General features: G+C 31.5%; 3 protein-coding genes across 3 annotated transcripts; all 3 read right to left on the bottom strand.

Annotated features, from left to right (window-relative positions):
* Window positions 1-10: 10 nt before the first annotated feature.
* LOC126679561 (pentatricopeptide repeat-containing protein At5g02830, chloroplastic) lies at window positions 11-6,176 on the bottom strand. The gene is made up of 12 exons (XM_050374612.2): window positions 5,557-6,176; window positions 5,368-5,455; window positions 5,077-5,281; window positions 4,778-4,885; window positions 4,254-4,418; window positions 3,524-4,123; window positions 2,859-2,924; window positions 2,677-2,757; window positions 2,339-2,436; window positions 913-1,123; window positions 608-668; window positions 11-485 (listed from the first exon to the last, which is right to left on the bottom strand). The coding sequence occupies exons 1-12, from the start codon at window positions 6,092-6,094 to the stop codon at window positions 148-150; spliced, it is 2,559 nt and encodes an 852-aa protein (XP_050230569.1). The 5' UTR covers window positions 6,095-6,176; the 3' UTR covers window positions 11-147.
* A 1,245-nt stretch (window positions 6,177-7,421) lies between these two features.
* LOC126677103 (beta-glucosidase 12-like) lies at window positions 7,422-11,284 on the bottom strand. The gene is made up of 13 exons (XM_050371559.2): window positions 10,940-11,284; window positions 10,790-10,859; window positions 10,611-10,669; window positions 10,315-10,393; window positions 10,150-10,227; window positions 9,977-10,064; window positions 9,556-9,805; window positions 9,361-9,473; window positions 8,393-8,607; window positions 8,271-8,302; window positions 8,071-8,173; window positions 7,899-8,001; window positions 7,422-7,737 (listed from the first exon to the last, which is right to left on the bottom strand). The coding sequence occupies exons 1-13, from the start codon at window positions 11,105-11,107 to the stop codon at window positions 7,533-7,535; spliced, it is 1,563 nt and encodes a 520-aa protein (XP_050227516.1). The 5' UTR covers window positions 11,108-11,284; the 3' UTR covers window positions 7,422-7,532.
* A 2,966-nt stretch (window positions 11,285-14,250) lies between these two features.
* LOC126677104 (beta-glucosidase 12-like) lies at window positions 14,251-17,449 on the bottom strand. The gene is made up of 12 exons (XM_050371560.2): window positions 17,261-17,449; window positions 16,947-17,075; window positions 16,766-16,844; window positions 16,599-16,676; window positions 16,154-16,241; window positions 15,790-16,039; window positions 15,595-15,707; window positions 15,195-15,418; window positions 15,070-15,101; window positions 14,879-14,981; window positions 14,699-14,786; window positions 14,251-14,600 (listed from the first exon to the last, which is right to left on the bottom strand). Exons 1-12 carry the CDS (start codon window positions 17,447-17,449, stop codon window positions 14,387-14,389), a joined length of 1,587 nt encoding a protein of 528 aa, XP_050227517.1. The 3' UTR covers window positions 14,251-14,386.
* Between the last annotated feature and the right edge of the window lie 1,640 nt (window positions 17,450-19,089).

Here is a 19,089-nt window from a genome sequence, read left to right as displayed (position 1 = left end):
ACACATGAAAGGTGCAAATGAGCTTTATTGTTCTTTTTGAATATTTTTATATCACATTTCATCATATATGATACAGCTAATAGTATAGACACAGTTAAAGAAAAAGTTGGGCGCATTTACAAAATTTGGCATCTGTACATAATGAATTCACCTTCTATTTTCACCAACTCTTCTCTGCAGCCATTGAAGCAATGAATTCTTTGAAACCTTTAACCTTTGTAGAACTATAGGGCGCCGTGGAGAAGACATAATTTTTTGATCAGTTTCAAAGCTGCTTGACAAGTTTTGGTGAGAATCAACAGGGATTTTCATGTCTGTCTGTAGATCAGTTGTACTTCCAGGGACTGCAATCCGAACCTCGAGCCCTAGTTCATTCTGCAGAAGCTGAAATATTGCCTTTTTCAACTCTGATTGCTTTGTGGCGGGAACCACATCTGCCTGATGGATTCCTAATGTAATCCACATATCATCTTTAACTGAATGTCCTGGAATTAAAAATTTAGCGAATTGTTACATGGTTGATACGAAATGCATATAACTTTATCAACGCACAAATAATTTTTATAATTTATATTCAATTCTGCAACATGTAATTGAAAACTAGTACCTAGGATATAATTCTCTTTGACCATCCGGAGAACTGCAAGAACCACAATTCGAGCTTCAACCTATCAAGATTTTTTCAGAAGCATAAGCAACACAACCAAAACAGTACTACTTTGTTCTTTATTTTTAGCAACCCAAGGGAAATGTCAACTAGATAGCAAATAGCACACAAACTTCGAACCACAACTACAATTTATCGCTTAAAAGGCCACTAGTACTATTATTAACATCAGTATATAATCATTTTTAATGATTTAGTATAATATAAACAAAAATTCAGCATGTCAGCAGATGATATTTCTTCACCTTTGTAAGGCCCTGCAGGTCAATTGATAGGCTTTCAGAAACATTGTTGTGCAAGTGCGCAGCAACTTTCTCAAGGAGTAGACTGTGAGGTCTGCCTAAGTCGGTGCTCTTGCATGGTTCTAACTCATCTTGGCACTGGTAATTATCTTGTATTACTCCTTCACACCATTCCTCGATTAGTTGTTTAAGATAGGAATCATTAGATTTGTACCTGCAATATTAGCAAAAATAGTAACAAGAAATTTAGTCAATTGATTGTTTATCAAAGTATTAATAGAATGCCATAAATCAGCTGATAAACTCTACAAGGACCCCTAAAAACAAGTTTCTATATTAAGTTAGTGCATGAGAACACATTTTGATATTATTGTAGTAATGAGAAAACTCCGTGCTTGAGAGAAATAGACGATGAACACTCATTCGAACCTTGCAACTAGGAGTGTACATGGTTTGGTTTGACTGGTTTATCATTGATATTTTAGTCCAAACCAGTTATACTGGTTTGACAAATTTCCAAACCGAAATCAAACCACCCATATTATAAACCAGTAAAATTGGTTTGGTCTGATTTGATAATTTTTTCTTTGAAACCAGTTTAAACCATCATCAAAAAATTATTAATTTATCATCTAAGATAAAAAAATCTAAACATCTAAAAATATTTATTCATCATAAAAACAAATGTTATATTTATATAACAAACTATAATAATGATTATCGAATAAAAAAAAATTAAATATTTTAAATATTTTAATTTTTATTAATATAATATCTTAATATTACAGAAATATAATATTTATTGGTCGATAATAAACATACGAATAGTTTTTCATTAGATGATATTTAAATATATTATTTTGTCAAGTACAGTTTTAAAAAATAGTGATATAATTTTTATTTTTAAGTTATAATATTTATAATTTCAATAAAAATATATATGTATATGTATATATTGGTTTGGTTTGGTTTGGTTTATGTTGGTTTATAATTTTTGAAACCGCAAATCAAACCAATAATTATTTTTTTCTATTTTCCATACCAAAATCAAACCAACAATCTTTTAAACCGTAATATGTGATTTGATTTGGTTGAATTGGTTTGATTTGGTTGGTTTGAATTTTTTTTTGGTTTGAATTTTTTTTGTACAGCCCTACTTGCAACTCACCATATAAACTTATGGAACATACCAAATTTGTTAAAAGATTACTACGATAGATGAACTTATAAAAAAAATGAAGTTACAGAAATTTTATTATATGAACAGCATAAAACCAGAATTTGAGTGGGGAAATGAAAATGATAATAGGCAATATGAACACATCTTTGGCAACACAATATGATGGAAAGCAAGGTAATAATGTCATATTCATATTCAGTAGGAATTGTAGCAAGATTTTCATTAATGTGTAGGAAAATGTGAGCATACCCTGCTTTCCTCATATCCTGATATATAGCCAGGTATTGTTGCACTTCTTTTAGAGAACCATACCCGGTACGATTTCGTAGCAATGTGTCATATGTCACCTGAAAGATGACAAAACCACTCAAATATTTATTCATGCTCAGTGAAACTTTGAGCAGCCTGAATAATGAGGCAGCAGACAAAAATGAAAATCATATATCTTCAACATTTTTGTACAAAATAATATGCAGATGACCCACTACACAATTAAAAAGGTGTATATGTATTCAGCCATCTTGAAAATAAAGAAAGGTTATGCAAGCATTATGATTGAAGATAATATGAAAGCTCTTAGTACATACCAGATTTGGTTTTATTTGGTATCTTTTCATTTCCACAAATAATGAAAATGCCATCTTCAAGAATTTACTTTGTACACAAACCTGCGAAACAAAGGAGTGTGTTATGTCTAAGGTTAATCACATTGATATAAGCCAATAAGATATCTAAAAGTATGAATCCAACATATAAGAAAGCTTTGGACCTTAATAGCCGTTGTATATGCAATAACATCAGGTTCAACCCCAGCCATTCGCATGTTCTTCAAAATCTGTGCTGAAGAGAAAAAAAATCCTATCATAGAGCTCATCCTATGAAAAGCAAGTTTATGATGGCTATATATAAAAAGTTACAAGAAAAGGAGGACATAACAACATTCAGGTGAAAGAAAAGAAAATCTCTTTAGAAAAATAATGATTCTTGAAATTACATGTGCTCCATACACAGTTTACATCTCTAAAGAATGGGAGCATATAGCCAAGCTGAGAGGTCCTATGTGAAAGCACTACCCTAGAAAGTCTGTTACTTTTAGTTATTTGCGAGAAGAACAACTTTCAGGCATAGCATCTTAAGCAGAGAGTTAGTAGCGAGTATATAACAGGGTGGAATAAAAGACGAGCAGTGGCTGTCAGCAAACTTCATTGGATGCTAGCTCACAATGATATATACATCAAATGCAAAGGTTAGTTAAATAATCTTTTTTCTTATTGGTATGCTATTTTATCTGCTAACTAGTAAGTGAGATATGATTAGATGTTGAGGCCTGAACCTCATTCAGCTAAAAGTAATGATGAGTTTCAGATGACACTAACAATACACAGAGATCTAAAATCAAGTATGATATACGGTATCTGTACAGATAAAGCTTACCTGTATGGCTCCATCCATGTTGCCAGAACTTCCGCATATATCAATCAAGATTGACCAACTTATACGATTGGGGGAAAGCCCCAGTGTCTCCATCTCGTCCATTAAGGCCTTTGCACGATTGTAATCGCTACCACACGCTTTCATTAATGTATTGTATGTTGTCAATGAGGGTGTGAAGGGCAACTTATTAATATAGCATAGATGAAGCGAATTAGATGCTAGATTTTGCACAGTAATAATAGAATCTCTGTGAGCATGCATTGCGCTTGAAATACCATCCATGTCATTGATGTAACCTTCGCTGAAAGTATCTGTATCTTGGACTTCACCTCCCTTCCAGGTGTGGAAAAGCCGGAAAGCTCTATCATACTGGCAAGCTTCTACACAAGCATGTATAAGAATGTTGCAACACTGTGCATTTGGTGAACATCCAGCTAGAATCATCTCTTCAAATAATTTAATTGCCTGCTCTACAAGTCCCACATTAGCACACGAACTCATCAGTGATGACCACGTAAATGTACTAGGGGTGATACCGGATGATAGCATGTCTTCTTTAACTTTTAGTGCAAGTTGCCACAACTTTGCATCTGCAAAGATCTGTGATCAAAGATCACAAGAGAGCCATTTGAGTATCATAGTATTAACTCTGCATTATGAACCATGTAGGACAATGAGGATATCTATAAATGAGAGGAATTTGACAATCATATACTGCCGCAAAATGTACCTTTATGATTGTGCAGTATGTGAAGTCATCCAACTTCAGTAGTCCTGCTAATTCCAACTGTTTTGCTTCTCTATAAATTTCCTGGGCCAAGTCCACTTTTCTAGCAACAGAGCATGACTTCAAAAGGATATTATATGACGTCATATCCGCCGATACACCAATATTCTGAACGAATAGGATAAAGAGGTTAACTATATGTGTTGCTGATATGAGTGCACAAAGGATACTGCATTTCAGTCGGTCTTCAGCATCAGCAGTATTAGGGAGAAAAATATATTAGTATCAAATAACTTTCCATCATAAAGAAGAGAATAATTACACTTCCTTCCTGATGTTTGTACAGATATATGACACAAATAAATGGCGAAAGAATAAGTCGAAAGCATGAAGATGATATAAATGAAAAACAATAGAGCTTAATTTTAAAAGAAATGAGCAGGAATGTTTTTTGAGATTAACGTCTGTTTCTGCACATACATCTATGCATGGAGTGCTAGTAAAAGGGAGGAGAGAGAGAGAGTTACTTGCATCTTCTTGTACAAATGCATTGTATAACCCAAATCATGAGCATTCACATTCATAAGACTGTTGAAAACATAGACATTTGGGATGAGCTTCTGATTGAGCATGTCCTGCAGCAGATTCGCATGAAAAAAGAGAGTAAGGATATAAGTAAGAGCAACATTTTTGAGTTCTACAAAACAATTCACACATGCACACAAAATTCATCAAAACATCAAGTTTTTTGTTGAATCCAAATGTAGACGCAACAATGAGATTTTAAGGTCTTATAGAACTAGGCGAAGATAGTTAGGACAAGTACCTCATAGATGTACCTGGATTTCATATAGTCACCACAAAGACCACAAACATCAATAATGGCGCGACATACATACATATTCGGAACACTCCAGTTTTGCGAGTATGCTTCATAAGCAACCAAAGCAGATTCCAAATCCCCCTTTTTCCCAAAGTTCTTAATAATGCTACATATTAATATACCTTCATGCGGAAAAAGCTTAGCAAATCTGCAATTCAAATTTAACAAAGATATCAAAACCATGGAAAATGATTAGACTTTAAGCACAAACTTATTCACAAAAAATGATCATACCTCACAGCCATGAGTGGATTACGTTTATAAACGCAGATTTTAATAACTCTAGATGGTTCCACAAGCTCCTTGATTTTGAAGGAAAAACCTGAACAAAAATGAAAAGAAATATTCATAAATAAGAATGCTAATTTGTAAATTCTAGCGAAACTACACAAGTAAATCAGTTAAAGCCTAATTGTAAAGTACCGGCAAGAGTCTCCATTAACAACAGAATTTCATCCAAATCACCAAAATTAACAATATTTAAACACTCAATTCTAAGTAAATCCAAAGAAGCAGCATCAAACAGTTTCAAAGGAGGAAGCCCAAGTTGATGAACTCTCTTAAGAACCTCAACAACACCCTCCACATTTCTCTGACGAAGATTCTTGAAAATACCCTTGGCAACAACGGCCGCATTTAATCCAGCAAAGAATTGCGACGCCTCAACTCCAGAAGCAATCACAGACTCAGCAAGTACAACAAACTCATGGAGAAGACCGTCGTCGGCGAGTTGAGCAGCGAGGTCGAGGTAGTTGGCGGTGTTGTGGTGGAGGGTTTGTGCGGTGGAGAGAAGCGGAGAGGAAGAATGGAGGGTGGTGACGGGTTTGGGTAGAGAGGGGGAGGGTACTTTGGTTTTGGGTTTACTGGAATAATGGCGGTGGTGGTGGTGCGGAGGAGATGGATTTGGAGGTGTAAAGATTGAAGAGGAGGAGGAGGAGGCTAGCAGAACTAGCTCTCTCATTGTCTGTTTGGTTTTGGATACTTCAAAAAACCGTTATGCTGTTTTAAATATATGGATTGGAATTGAAAGGTGTGGATGATAGATGCAAGAGCATTTCCACACGCCCACAGTTGAAATCAGAGTGTTTGAATCCTTTTGTTTTTAATAGATATTTTTTTTAAAGAAAAAAATATTATTTTTAATTAACCTGAAAATATTAATTACTATTTTTAATAGATCAAATTGCTGAAAGTGAGTTATTTAAGAACGCCCTCTTTACTTTAAACAATCCAAGTTTCTTATCAACTTTTATAAATATTAACTAAAATTTTAAGTTTCATTGATTTAAGTTTCATTGAAAATATTTATTTTGATTATAATCTGAATCGAATAAAGTAAATGTGACTGTTATTTAATAAAAAAAATAAACATAAAAAGGCAACCAACTATCCCGTGAGCGAAACTAATTTCTATCAAATCAATTGATTGATCGGACTTTATTATAATTAAATACTTTTAATTGAATAATAATTGATAAAACTAAAAAATTTAAATATAATAGAAAATAATAATTTTTAATTTTTTTGGATCAACTAATTTATTTTACTATGTTATTATTATTTGTTTCCTTGAGAACAAAATAGATCACCAATCCATTATTAATTTGATACATTAATTTTAATAAAGTGAAATTGCAACATTGAATGAATTAAAAAATTTATAATTTCAGTAAAAAATATATAATTATTTGCACTATTTTTAAAAAAGTGATTAAAATTTATTCAATTTTTATAATTTGGTTAATCAAATATTTGCAAGTGACAAAGATTTTAATCTAATATTTATAATATTTTATAACCAAATTAACTAACTGAACCAAACCAAATTTATAATTAGGTTAATTCAGTTTGGCTATAGTTAACAAATTGAAAAGTTGTTAATTTGGTTCGTTTTTTGATATGAGATTCCGAATTAACTGAATTATATATATACACACATAATGTTATTTTTGTAGTCCTTTTTTAGAAGACTAAGTTATCATTTTACATCTGTACAAAAACAAAAAATGAAATACAAAACTAATTTTTTTACTTTAAATTTACTTTTTTAAAAATTAATCATTAAAAAGTCCAGTTAACCGAAATAATTGTATGAACCAAATAATTATCTTAGCTCAATTATAATTCAGTTTACATATAATTTATTTATGGTTTGCTTTAAAAAAATTGGAAAACTTCAGTCGTTTAATTTGGTGCAATGACCGAAGGTGTGCACCTTAATTGTGTAAATGCTGAATTAATTTAGTGAAGTTTTACATTATTTATCAAAAAAAAAAAACGCGACAAAATTAGAATGGAGAATTTATTTTGTAATTGAAATGGTAACATAATCATTGTGATTCAAACTTGACCATGCTCCTGGGTCCAAAAAGAGTGAGTTCAGAGACTGGTTTGGGTTATTAGAGACGGCATTTAGATGCAGAAGTGGAATTCTTATTCTCTAGGAATCTTCTGAACCAAGCAACCGACAGCTTTGGGTTTCTGGCCAGTTTATTACTCCGGTCCACCCCATACAAACCCATCTTTATAGTATAACCATTTGCCCACTCAAAGTTATCCACAAATGACCAAGCAAAATACCCTCTCACATTTACTTTGTGCTCACTGCAGTCCAAAACAATTTCACAAATCAATCACCAATACTTAAATTTATATTTCAAAGAACTTATATTTTAATCATCCAGGGGGGTGTTACGTTTTTGAAAAAAATTGAACCCACGACATTAACAAAATACTGCCCCGTGCTTATATTTCAATGAACTTACCAAATAGATTTAAGCACATTCCAAAGGTGGCGATCAAAATATTGTATCCTTCTTAAATCCTTCTGAGCATCCTTTGCAGAAATGTTTTTGTCATCACCAATACCTGAAAATATCCAAACTGTTTGAATTACATTGAAACTAGTTAATATTGTTCGATGAAAAAATGACTTACCGTTTTCAGTAATATAAATTGTTGGATTATTGTATCTATCTTTGGCGTAATTTAGAACATATCGAATTCCTTGTGGATAAATAAACAACCAACTTGGGGAAGCCTGTAAATTTTATTTCATCTGTCAGCTAAAATACTTATATTTATACTCCAAGAAATTGATTTAGCATCAATAATATGTACCAAAATTGAAATTTTACCTGTAAGCCGATAGGTTTTCCATTTCTAAACTCTGCATACATGAAAATCAAAATATTATGACTAAAATTTGTATGATTACATTAAATGACTAATAATTTTGCTCTGTGTACTAAAAACTTACTGGTTAAATTGACATGTGTATCAGTTGCGTATCTGATATGAGTTGAATGAGGATGAACAGCATAAACAAAATTTGCTGTATAGTAGTTTATGCCGATAAAATCGTAGGACCCTTTTACCATTTCGGATTGTTGCTCGGTAAAACTAGGCAATCGATGTCCAACCAAAGTGTGCATTATCTTTGGATATCGACCGTAGGTTAAGGGCTCCATGAACCTAAAACCACAATCAAATTTGATGAATTAGATTCATCAAAAACATTTCTTTGAAGAATTAGACTTAAATGTCACTGAACTTTGCACGCGATGAACAATTAATATCAATATAATAATAATGTATTTTAATTTAAGATTTAATCATCTGAAATATTATATATTGTTTACTTTTTTATCTTGTGTCTCAATTTTTAGTTTCAATTGTAGTTGTTTGTTCAAATAAGAATGAAAAAAAGTTCAAATATGTCGCTGATATTGCTTCATATTGGTTATAATTTGTTTTTTTTTATTATAAAAAATTTCAAACATGAAAGACATATATAAGCCTTTTTCTCTCCAATTTAAACAAACGGCTAATTGAAACTAAAAATTGAAAAATTAGTTAAAATTGATGATTTTGAAAGTTTAGGCCGTAAACGAAAAAAGCCAAAAATGTGTGGTATTTTGCAATGATTAAGCCTTAATTTAAAAGAATGCAGAAGAGATTTTACCATAGAAACATATGGAAAATTAGATTTAAATATCAATATGGCCCCTGAACTTGTATGCAGTTAGGCTAAAGTTATTCACTATTAATAATTAGCCCCTTAAGTTGTTCTCGAAATAAATACAGTTGATCTGATTGATAGAAATTATGAGTTTAAGGGATTAATCCATAAATAAGTCAATTTTGGTGTTGATTACTCATTAAGTGCAAGTTCAGGGAGTAAATTATAACTTATGCAGGTAGGAAAAATGTTACCCTGTTACTCACCAACCAAAGGAGAAATCAATGTTCCTTTGAGCTGCTTCACGATCAGCTGCCTTGTTTGAGTAAGGTTCAGACCAAGTTACGTCAAGTGTTATCCCAATTTTGCCGTTTTGACCCTACAGTTTAACATAAAGGAGGCAATAATAAGTAATTAGTTGCAATCTAGTCCTATATTTTTCTCAAATTATACATATATACCAGTTTTTTATATGCTTGAACAGCTGTTGCATGAGCAAGGAGCAAATGATGGCCAACTATATAAGGCTCAGTTGCAGAATTTCCTGCTGTGCATGCTTTATTGACCCAAGATGAACATCGGCCTGGTGCCAAATCACCCGAATCATACCCGTGCGTAGAAAAAATAAATGGCTCATTTAAAGTGATCCAATGCTTCACCCTGTCACCAAATCTTTGGAAGCAAAGCTCCGCATAATCTTTAAAATCATATCTGTTTCAGAAAATATCATTTTTCCTTTAGTCTTCTTAACAATGAAATAACCAAAGAAAATAACATTTTATGTTGCACGGAAATTTCTCGAGTTTTATGTTGCACGGAAATTTCTCTAGTTTCAACATTTCTGATTCGGTGCTATATAGATGGCAGTAGTTAAATGCTTACACTATCTTAGGGCTCAAGAAGCCACCATACTCATCTTCAAGGCCTTGAGGAACATCCCAATGAAAAATGGTCACAAAAGGCTCCAATCCTACATATAAATGTAAATTGGATGATCACAACAGAAATAATAAGAAGTTTTTGTTTCAAATTCGAAACTGTAAATGGATAAATACCGTTGTTTAGAGCTTCATTGATGACTGAGTTGTAAAACTTAATGCCTTCCTCATTTACTCCTTTGCTTCTCCTCCCACCTGACATTTTAAATTCAAAATTAGAAAGCCAGCAAACAGAAAATTAGCTCTTAATTTTAGCTTGATTGGCCAAGTATTAGTACTTACTAGGAATTATCCTTGACCATGAAATGGAGAATCTGAAGGCATTCATACCGAGTTCCGTATTCATTTTTTTAATATCATCCTGAAAATGTTTAATATTAAATGAAGTCTATATCTAATGATTATCATATAGTAGCACGCAAACGAAAAACGCTTGAACAGTAAACGGAAAATGGTTAAAAATATCGAGTTTCAGAGCTTTATAAAAGTCCTCCGAAACAAAAACGAAATACCGAAATATAAAACTCGAAGATGCAACATAGTCTGAATAATATATAGTGGTTAAAAGATATGCATACTCTATAGAGATTATAAAAATTAGTGGCAACATCTCCATTGCTACCATCTTCAATCCTTTCTGCAAAATTAACAGAGAAATATTCCTTGGTTACATTGACTAGCAAGTTAATTAGATTAATATTTGTGTTTAGTAATAAAATTAATTTGATTACACAAAAAGAGAGAGAGAGAGAGAAACCTGGAGACTTATGTGTAAAAGTATCCCATGTGCTAGGTCCTCTGCCTTTTTTGTTTGCTTCCCCTTCAGTCTAAATATTTACCGTAAAAGTGAATGAATGCATCAAAATGGCAGTATTGTATAAATTTCAAAAAGAAAAAAGCAGTATACCTGATAAGCAGAAGTGGCAGTTCCCCAGAAAAAACCATCTGGAAAAGAAGAACTATCAAACTTGGGAATTGGAGCAGAAGGAATATGCGTTTTATGGGCAGAAATGGAGGAGCTTATCATTATCATCACCCCCATTACCAGAACTAGAAAGCTTCTGCAACTTTCCATATTGAACTAGCTTATTGGTTGTTTGTTTTGGTTTGGTGTAAAGATTGAATATGATTTGTCTGTAAACGAGGAAAATGCTTGTAATTGCAAATGAGTGGTGAATTTAATGGAAGAGAGTGGTTCCCAGTTTTTTGAAAAGTGCGCAAACATACAAAAGTGGGACTTTTTGCTATCAACCCTCTCTACTTTCTAATTTACCAAACTCTACTTTGAATAGAGAATTATTAAATCAAACATTAATGATGAATGCCTCCCAATTCATTGTATTAGTGGGGAATATTCACTTACCTTCAATTATTTTCTTTTCAGTGCAATGTTTTTATTTCCATTCATAATTTAAAATATTTGAATTTTTTTTTTTGAGAGAAAAATATTTGAATTTTAATGTTATACCATTGTGGACGAATTGGTTTAACTAAAGAAAAATAAAATAAAACTTCGAATTTTTTCGGCAAATATCCTCTTTTTTAGAAAGAGACAAATAAAATATTTTAACATGAGATATAACTCAAATGACAAAAATGCTCGTGAGTTCATTTTCTTCAAGTGTTTTTATTGAGAGCATATTTTTCCTCAATTTTTACAAGTATATCAATTCGACTGTAGCATCAACTTTTTTTTTTGGTGAAAACAAAATCTTGTCAACAAGAATATCAGTGAAAATAAGTTCAAGTAATTTTAACTCCAAGGCGTAGATGAGTTGGTAAGGCGCTTTTCTAGTTTAAGTGAGGTCGCGGGTTCGAACCGTACTCATGTATGCAACCGTTTAAAATTTGAGGACAGAGTTTACCTCCCGCAAGGGACCTACACGGCTCGAGTGGGATTAGTTTGAATGTGGAAGGCTTAAAGGTGCCGTTTTATAGTTGAGACCCGTTCAGGAAACCTCATAAACTTTGTACTAAAAAAAGTTCAAGTAATTTTTTACTTAAAATTAAGATAAAAGTCCTCGTCTAAGAAGAGAGAAAAACAACGTTTAGGCAGCGGTAGTGAAAATTTCCCAACTAATCAATGGTCCCGTTGTGTCCTTTTGTTTTGCAGAACAACTTTCGTAAAGTACAATTTAAACTAATACTAAAAATTTGTCTTTTTCTCGAAAAATAAAATTAAAAACTGTAATGATGGGTCAAAGAGTGGAGGCTCCATCTACTACTCGGTTGTTTATTTGCTCATTAAAAACTGTAATAATCACTGTGATCAATTTTTCATGTTATAATACCATTTTAAACAATATACTATTCTTTTCGTTTCAAAATAATTATTCACTTTACGAACGGTTAGACCTAAATTTATAAAAATAACAGTGATTAATTAGCCCATATGTTTATCGTAGAGTTTTCTATTTGAGTTCTCCACATGGAGGAGATGAAACTAAAAAGTATTACTATGTTTGTCGGGACCTGGCTGGCTTATAATAGGCGAAGCATAATCGCATGGTAGAGGCATATGATGATGAATCCATTGCTGACCTTTTACCACATACCACGCCAGGATATTAAAAAACACACATTATGATTACAAATTCAATTTGTTCCTTTTATGGAACAATGACCTGGAGCATTTTGAATAAAAATAATGCTATATAATGCAACATTTTTAACCTAATTTTTTATACCGTTTAACGTGTCAATTAAAGAATGAATTGATTAAATTCTGTTTTTTGAGATATACACTTTTAAGTGTAAATTTGACGAATAAAACCTTACCTTAGGTAGGTTAAAAGAGTTGGGTTAAAAAAGGGCATTTTCCTTTAGATAAACGTGCATCTATTCTTAAGGACCAGGGTGAACAATAAGTGGGCTATAATTTTATTTAGATTTGACTAAAAAAAAGTTAATTGAATTAGACCAATCGTTTAAATTAGTAACAATTTATTTCAAATAAAGTTAGAAATTTTGAATTTGATTAATCGAATTAATTGATAAATATTTTTTATTGTTATTTATATTTTATCAATTTAATGGAATTAACTGATTAATTCAATCTGCTTAATTATATATTTTTAAAGTTTAATTTATTTCAACTATATTCAGTTTAAAAATAAAATAATACAGCTAATTTAATTTTAATTAAATCTGTGAGCTCTTTTGGACTAATATTTGTGATGTAGGAGTCGCAGACCAGCAGCGCATTAACAAAACCAGTCCATATCTGCTCAAACGAATTCAAATTGGTTGCTTTGAGTCTTTAAAACCGAGACTTTATGAATGTATAGTCGACCCTCTAATAGTGAATATTTTATAAATTAATAATTTTAATAATTGATAGAAAATTGAGAGAACCAACTTCGTTCCACGTCAGATAATAATAATTCTATTATTTAATAATTAATAAAATTTAAAATATATTCTACATGAATATTAATTATTAGAAATTTTTTAAAGAAATATATAACAATTGATGATTTATTTGAGACAATACTAACCTTAATTCATAAAGTGGAAGTTAAAATACCATCAAATTATGACTTTTTTATTTTTTTGAGAAATTTTTAAAAGAAGTTATTAAATAACAAATTAAAGTAAGTAAAGTATCTCTAATATAAAAAATATTAAAAATTATTTTACTTTATGAATACAACTTCTTAATAATTATTTTTTATTTTGATATCAATTGCTATTTTTTAAGTTGAATATAAAATTGTTTCTTTTAAATTGAGTAATTGTAAAGTGTATTTAGTTAGTTTTTTTATAATATAATATTAATATTAGATCTATTAATGTAGATGCTTTAAAATATCTTTTATAATATTTTTTATACAAATTTAATAATTCTAATAATTAATAAATTTTTGATCCACCATGTGTATTAATTATCAGAGGGTCGACTGTACTTAAAAAGTCTAATTATTCGAGTTATTCCTCACTGGTTTTAAAATCTCCATTTACTTACAGATGAGTTGGTAAGGCGCTCTTCTGAATTAAGTGAGGTTGCGGATTCAAACTGTACTCATGTATACAGCTGTTTAAAATTTGGGGTCAGAGTTTTGCCTCCCGCAAGGGACCTACCCGGCTCGAGTGGAAATTAGTCTGAACGTGAAACGCTTAAAGGTACCGTTTGATAGTTCGAACCCATTCAGAACGCCTCATAGTCAAACCAAAAAAAAATACACAATTCACATTTTATTATTCATTTGTAACATAATACATGATAACCAAATATTTATTCAAACGATTTATTATGTCCATTTATAAAAAATGAACCTTATTTTCTTGTACAACAAACACATCTCACAAGAGAAATAGCCATATGGAAATACGGGTCCGCCGGTGGGATCCGAACTTATGCTAGCCGGTTTTTACTGCATTTGGGTCCGCCGGTGGAATTCTTATTTTGGAGGAAATTCTTGAACCACCCAACTGAGAGTTTTGGATATCTGATCATTGTATTTCGGTCTACCTCAAATAAACCCATCTTTACTGTATACCCATTTGACCACTCAAAGTTGTCCACAAATGACCAAGCAAAATAACCTTTCACATTAACCTTGTAATCACTGCCCAAAAATAATAATCCAATTTCAATTTATAATGCACATTAATTAATTTGTTCGATCATATATTTCTAAAATTAAAATGTACCACTACTACTTACCATATAGATTTCAGCACATTCCATAAATGGTCCTCAAAATATTTTATCCTCATCAAATCTTTGCGACCATTTTTATCATTACCAATACCTTTAAAAAATATCAAAATTTAAACATTTTAAACCATAAAATTAATTAAGAGACTAATTCTATCATGTAAAATAAATAAAATATAAACTTACCATTTTCTGTAATATAAAGTACTGGATCATTATATTTATCTTTGGTGTAGTTTAAAACATATCGAATTCCTTCTGGAAATACATATAACCAACTTGGAGAAGCCTGCGAATTTATTTATTTTAACATGTTAGACAAAAGATGTTCAATCGGTTTATATATTTTTCTTAATAATCTTTATTATTTCACTAACCTGCAAACCAATGGGTTTTCCATCTCTGAATTCTGTATATAAAGAAAATGAAATTGCGATTCTTTAGAATTTTTATAATTAATTAGGAATATCATTCATGATTGAGAATAAAATAATTCACTTACTCGTCAAATTAACAGCACTTTCAGTTCCAAATCTAATATGAATTGGATTAGGATCGCGAGTAACATTTGCAGAAGCAAAATTTGCAGTGTAATAGTTTATGCCAATAAAATCGTAAGATCCTTTTAATTGCTGAGCTTGTTTCTTTGTGAAATAGGGCAATCGACGTCCTATTCGATTTCTCATTATCTTTGGATAATAACCATAGGTTAAGGGGTCCATAAACCTAACAATAAAATACAATTTCATTATTACGATTATACAAATAACATGTTTTGACAAGACAAAAGTAATTGACCTTAACACATAATGATGTGTTAAAATTTTGCTGGTTCTGTTTACGGATAGCGTAATGAACCGAGCCTATAGAAGTATTTTTCTATATAATTTGAGTGCACTCACCAACCATAAGAGAATTCAAGGTTTCTTTGAGCAGCTGCACGATCAGCTGCGCTTGTGGAGTAAGGTACCGGCCAAGTCACGTCAAGTGTTATTCCAATTTTGCCCTTTTGACCCTATATATAGTGCTCAAAACACAAGATGTAGATAAGTAAATAACTTAAATTTTGGATATAACCTTTACTACAAGTTACTTACCTGTTTTTTATATGCTTGAACACCGGCTGCATGAGCAAGGAGCACGTTGTGGCCAACTATATATGGTTCAACCGCTGAATTTCCTGCTCGGCATGCTTTATTAACCCAAGATGAGCATCGGCCGGGGGCCAAATCGCCCCTATCATAGCCATGTACAGTAAAAACATATGGTTCATTTATAGTGATCCAATTCTTTACTCGATCTCCAAATCTTTGGAAGCAAAGGTTTGCGTAATCCTTAAAATCAGATCTATATTACAAATTTCAAATGAATTTCACTTGTTAGTTATTTCAATCTTTAAATAAATCTTAGAATATGTAAATTAAACTTGCTTTTTCATAATGTCAGAAAATGTATGCTTACACTATCTTAGGGCTTAAGAAGCCACCATACTCATCTTCAAGTCCTTGAGGAACATCCCAATGAAAAAGGGTTGCAAAAGGAACCAAACCTACACATGTATATATCAAAACAACGAAAATTAATATGGTATAGAGTGCTAATCGTGCAATATATTTGTTCATAATATTTGATTTTGAGGGCATACATACAAAATTTTCATCACTATTTGATTTAATTAGGTTCCATATATATATATATATATATATATATATGCTGATATGCATATGATTAAAAGTTGACTTTTTATTAACAGAAAACTTACTACAATTTTAAGTAAACTATAAGAAATAGTATAAAATATGAATAGTGGATGAATTTATTCTATATACTTATGACTATTTAAGTTTGGGGATGCATGTGAATAAAATTCACGTAATAATTAAGAAGAAAAGGATAAAATTGTCACCATTCTTTAAAGTTTCATTGATAAGCCGATTGTAAAAATTAATTCCTTCTTCATTTACTCCTTTGCTTAATTTCCCACCTGAAATTTTTAAAATTTAAATTATACGTCATTCAATGCTTGAAAATGAATTAAATAGCTCACAAGTTACACCAAATTAATAAACTTACTAGGTATCACTCTCGACCATGAAATGGAGAATCTGAAAGCATTCATACCCAAATTTGTTTTCATTTTCTTGATATCATCCTGAAACGTTACGTCGAATCATTTTATATCATCTATATGATTCGTAAAAAGTTACATATGTATGAATGTATAATATTAATTTGAAGGGTACGTAGTTCATACTTTGTAAAGATTGTAGGAATTAGTGGCAACATCTCCATTGCTACGATCGTCTATCCTTTCTGGGAACTTGTGAGTAAATGTGTCCCATGTGCTAGGTCCTCTGCCCTTTGAGTTTGCTTCTCCTTCAGTCTGAATTTATATAAATATTAGAATCCGTCACAAAACTATCACAAATTTCGTCACTAAATAATAAATTAGTGATGAATTCGGAAAATTCTGTCGGTAATACATTGTTTTCTAGTAATGAAACTTGGAGCAGCATGGAAATAGAGAATGGTTATATATATATATATATATATATATACACGACGTACCTGATAAGCAGAAGTGGCTGTGCCCCACAAAAACCCTTGTGGAAAATAGCTACTATCGAACTTGGAAACCGGCACGGCGGGACTCTGCGCCTGATACGTCGGGACAGAAGAGTTAATTATGAGTAAAAGCAGAAGCAACAATGAGATCAGATTGGAGCTTTTTGCTTCCATTTTCATATTCAAATTCATGGTTTGGTGTTCTTGTTGAGACGCAGCGATCCCTTTATATACACAAAAATAATGGCATTGTTGTAATTCTTACAATTCTGAAATCATGGTGACTAGATCTCAAATTGCGGACATGCATGCAAGATAAATGGTTGACTTGGAAAATTAAGATGGTATTTTTTTTTACACTCAACAAAATTCTAATATATATACAAAGAAATACTATTGTTTAAGAATCGGACCTCACTAATTGGTTCAATTTTGGTTCAACCAAGAATTGAAAGCCAGTCAGTTTCAGTTCCTCTTGAAAACCGGAACTGTTGTAATTCAACTGCTTTCAACAGAAAAAATTTAGGAGACCATCGAACTGGTCGAACAGTAAAAACCGATTGATTTTCATGAATTTAATTATATATACAATTGTGATATTAGTTCATAAGGGCAATATAGCTGCCATTAAATTTACAGTCAGTTACCAACAGGAATATATCGCTACTGAAAATACAGCTTTTTAGCGACGGTAAAAATCTAGCGCTAAACACATGTAGCAACGGATTACCGATTAACGGTGTCTGTTGGTATATATTTGTCATTGCTAAATGAGTAGCGATGGGAAAATTAATGCCGTCGAGGGATCTAAGGACCCCTCGCCAAATTCACGACGGATCTAATGATCCTTGCTAATTAGCGACGGATGTGGAAATCCGTTGCTAAATAGCTACAAATTCCGCATCTATTGCTAAATTCTTTTTGGAAATAATTGGCGCCATGTTTGGCATTTCATTTTGCAAAGTATCCGCCGCTAAATTTATCATTCTTAAAATTTTGGGTGGTGGTGGGGATGGAGGAAGAGGGACAGTGGTGATGTTGTTGTAAAGGACACTGATGAATTTATCATTCTTAAAATTTAGATTAAATGTTTAATCTAATTAAATTAATAAGGATTAAATGTTTGATTAGATTAAATTAATTAGAGTTCATTACAGTAAATTATTTAAAATTTAGAATCTCATTCTCAGATTTAGATGCCACATCAACATAGGGGGTTTTGGTTTGGATAAATTCAGGGTATTTTTAATTTTATTTTTAAATTTTTGACGTTTTTACTACTTTGTACATAGCTGAAAGGGTAAAATGATATAGTACTGTTCATTATAATAAACCACTTAAAATACGAAGCATAATCCGCGCACTTGATTTAATCAATTCGGTTAACTTCTCTCTTCTATAAATGGTGCATGATCTTCAATAACTAAACTTCCACCACTTGACTTAATCTATAAATATTTTCTGTATGAGAAAAAAAATATTTTGTCTTCGTAAATTTTACAATTTGCTTAACGAATCGCCACTCCAACTTTAATTTTTATATGAAATAAAAAAAAGTCTTCTGTGACCCATATATGATATATCCAGCCGATAATTAAGTGATAGTTGGTATATTTTCTTTTCTGAAAGTTGATAGTTGGTATATAAAAAGCTCTAAATAAATTGTTTTACAACTATTTCTATGTGCTTATACATTAATTAATTGTTAGTTGACATATTTATACTTGCCTTACTTAGGGCATATGCATACCTTACCCAAATCCTTTATATTATATGCATCTAGGGAAATAATTAATTAACAAGACCTGTCACGTAACATTTTTTCTATAAAA

Source organism: Mercurialis annua, linkage group LG4 (assembly GCF_937616625.2).
Source record: "Mercurialis annua linkage group LG4, ddMerAnnu1.2, whole genome shotgun sequence".
In the NCBI taxonomy this organism is placed as follows: domain Eukaryota; kingdom Viridiplantae; phylum Streptophyta; class Magnoliopsida; order Malpighiales; family Euphorbiaceae; genus Mercurialis; species Mercurialis annua.
Note: the sequence above shows the minus strand (reverse complement) of the source record. Positions and strands in the feature narration are given on the sequence as shown.

Excerpts from the sequence above, each read along its gene's own strand:
- LOC126679561 (XM_050374612.2), bottom strand. The coding sequence starts at position 6,094 with ATGAGAGAGCTAGTTCTGCTAGCCTCCTCCTCCTCCTCTTCAATCTTT. Across the intron at positions 5,282-5,367 it reads AATCCACTCATGGCTGTGAG|ATTTGCTAAGCTTTTTCCGC; the intron begins GTATGATCATTT and ends TTTGAATTGCAG. Across the intron at positions 4,124-4,253 it reads CATACTGCACAATCATAAAG|ATCTTTGCAGATGCAAAGTT; the intron begins GTACATTTTGCG and ends CTTTGATCACAG.
- LOC126677103 (XM_050371559.2), bottom strand. The coding sequence starts at position 11,107 with ATGGAAAGTTGCAGAAGCTTTCTAGTTCTGGTAATGGGGGTGATGATA. Across the intron at positions 10,860-10,939 it reads CTGCCACTTCTGCTTATCAG|ACTGAAGGGGAAGCAAACAA; the intron begins GTATACTGCTTT and ends GTAAATATTTAG. Across the intron at positions 7,738-7,898 it reads AATGTGCTTAAATCTATTTG|TGAGCACAAAGTAAATGTGA; the intron begins GTAAGTTCATTG and ends TTTGGACTGCAG.
- LOC126677104 (XM_050371560.2), bottom strand. The coding sequence starts at position 17,449 with ATGAATTTGAATATGAAAATGGAAGCAAAAAGCTCCAATCTGATCTCA. Across the intron at positions 16,845-16,946 it reads ATTCCTACAATCTTTACAAA|GATGATATCAAGAAAATGAA; the intron begins GTATGAACTACG and ends GTAACGTTTCAG. Across the intron at positions 16,040-16,153 it reads TTCTTAAGCCCTAAGATAGT|ATCTGATTTTAAGGATTACG; the intron begins GTAAGCATACAT and ends TTTGTAATATAG.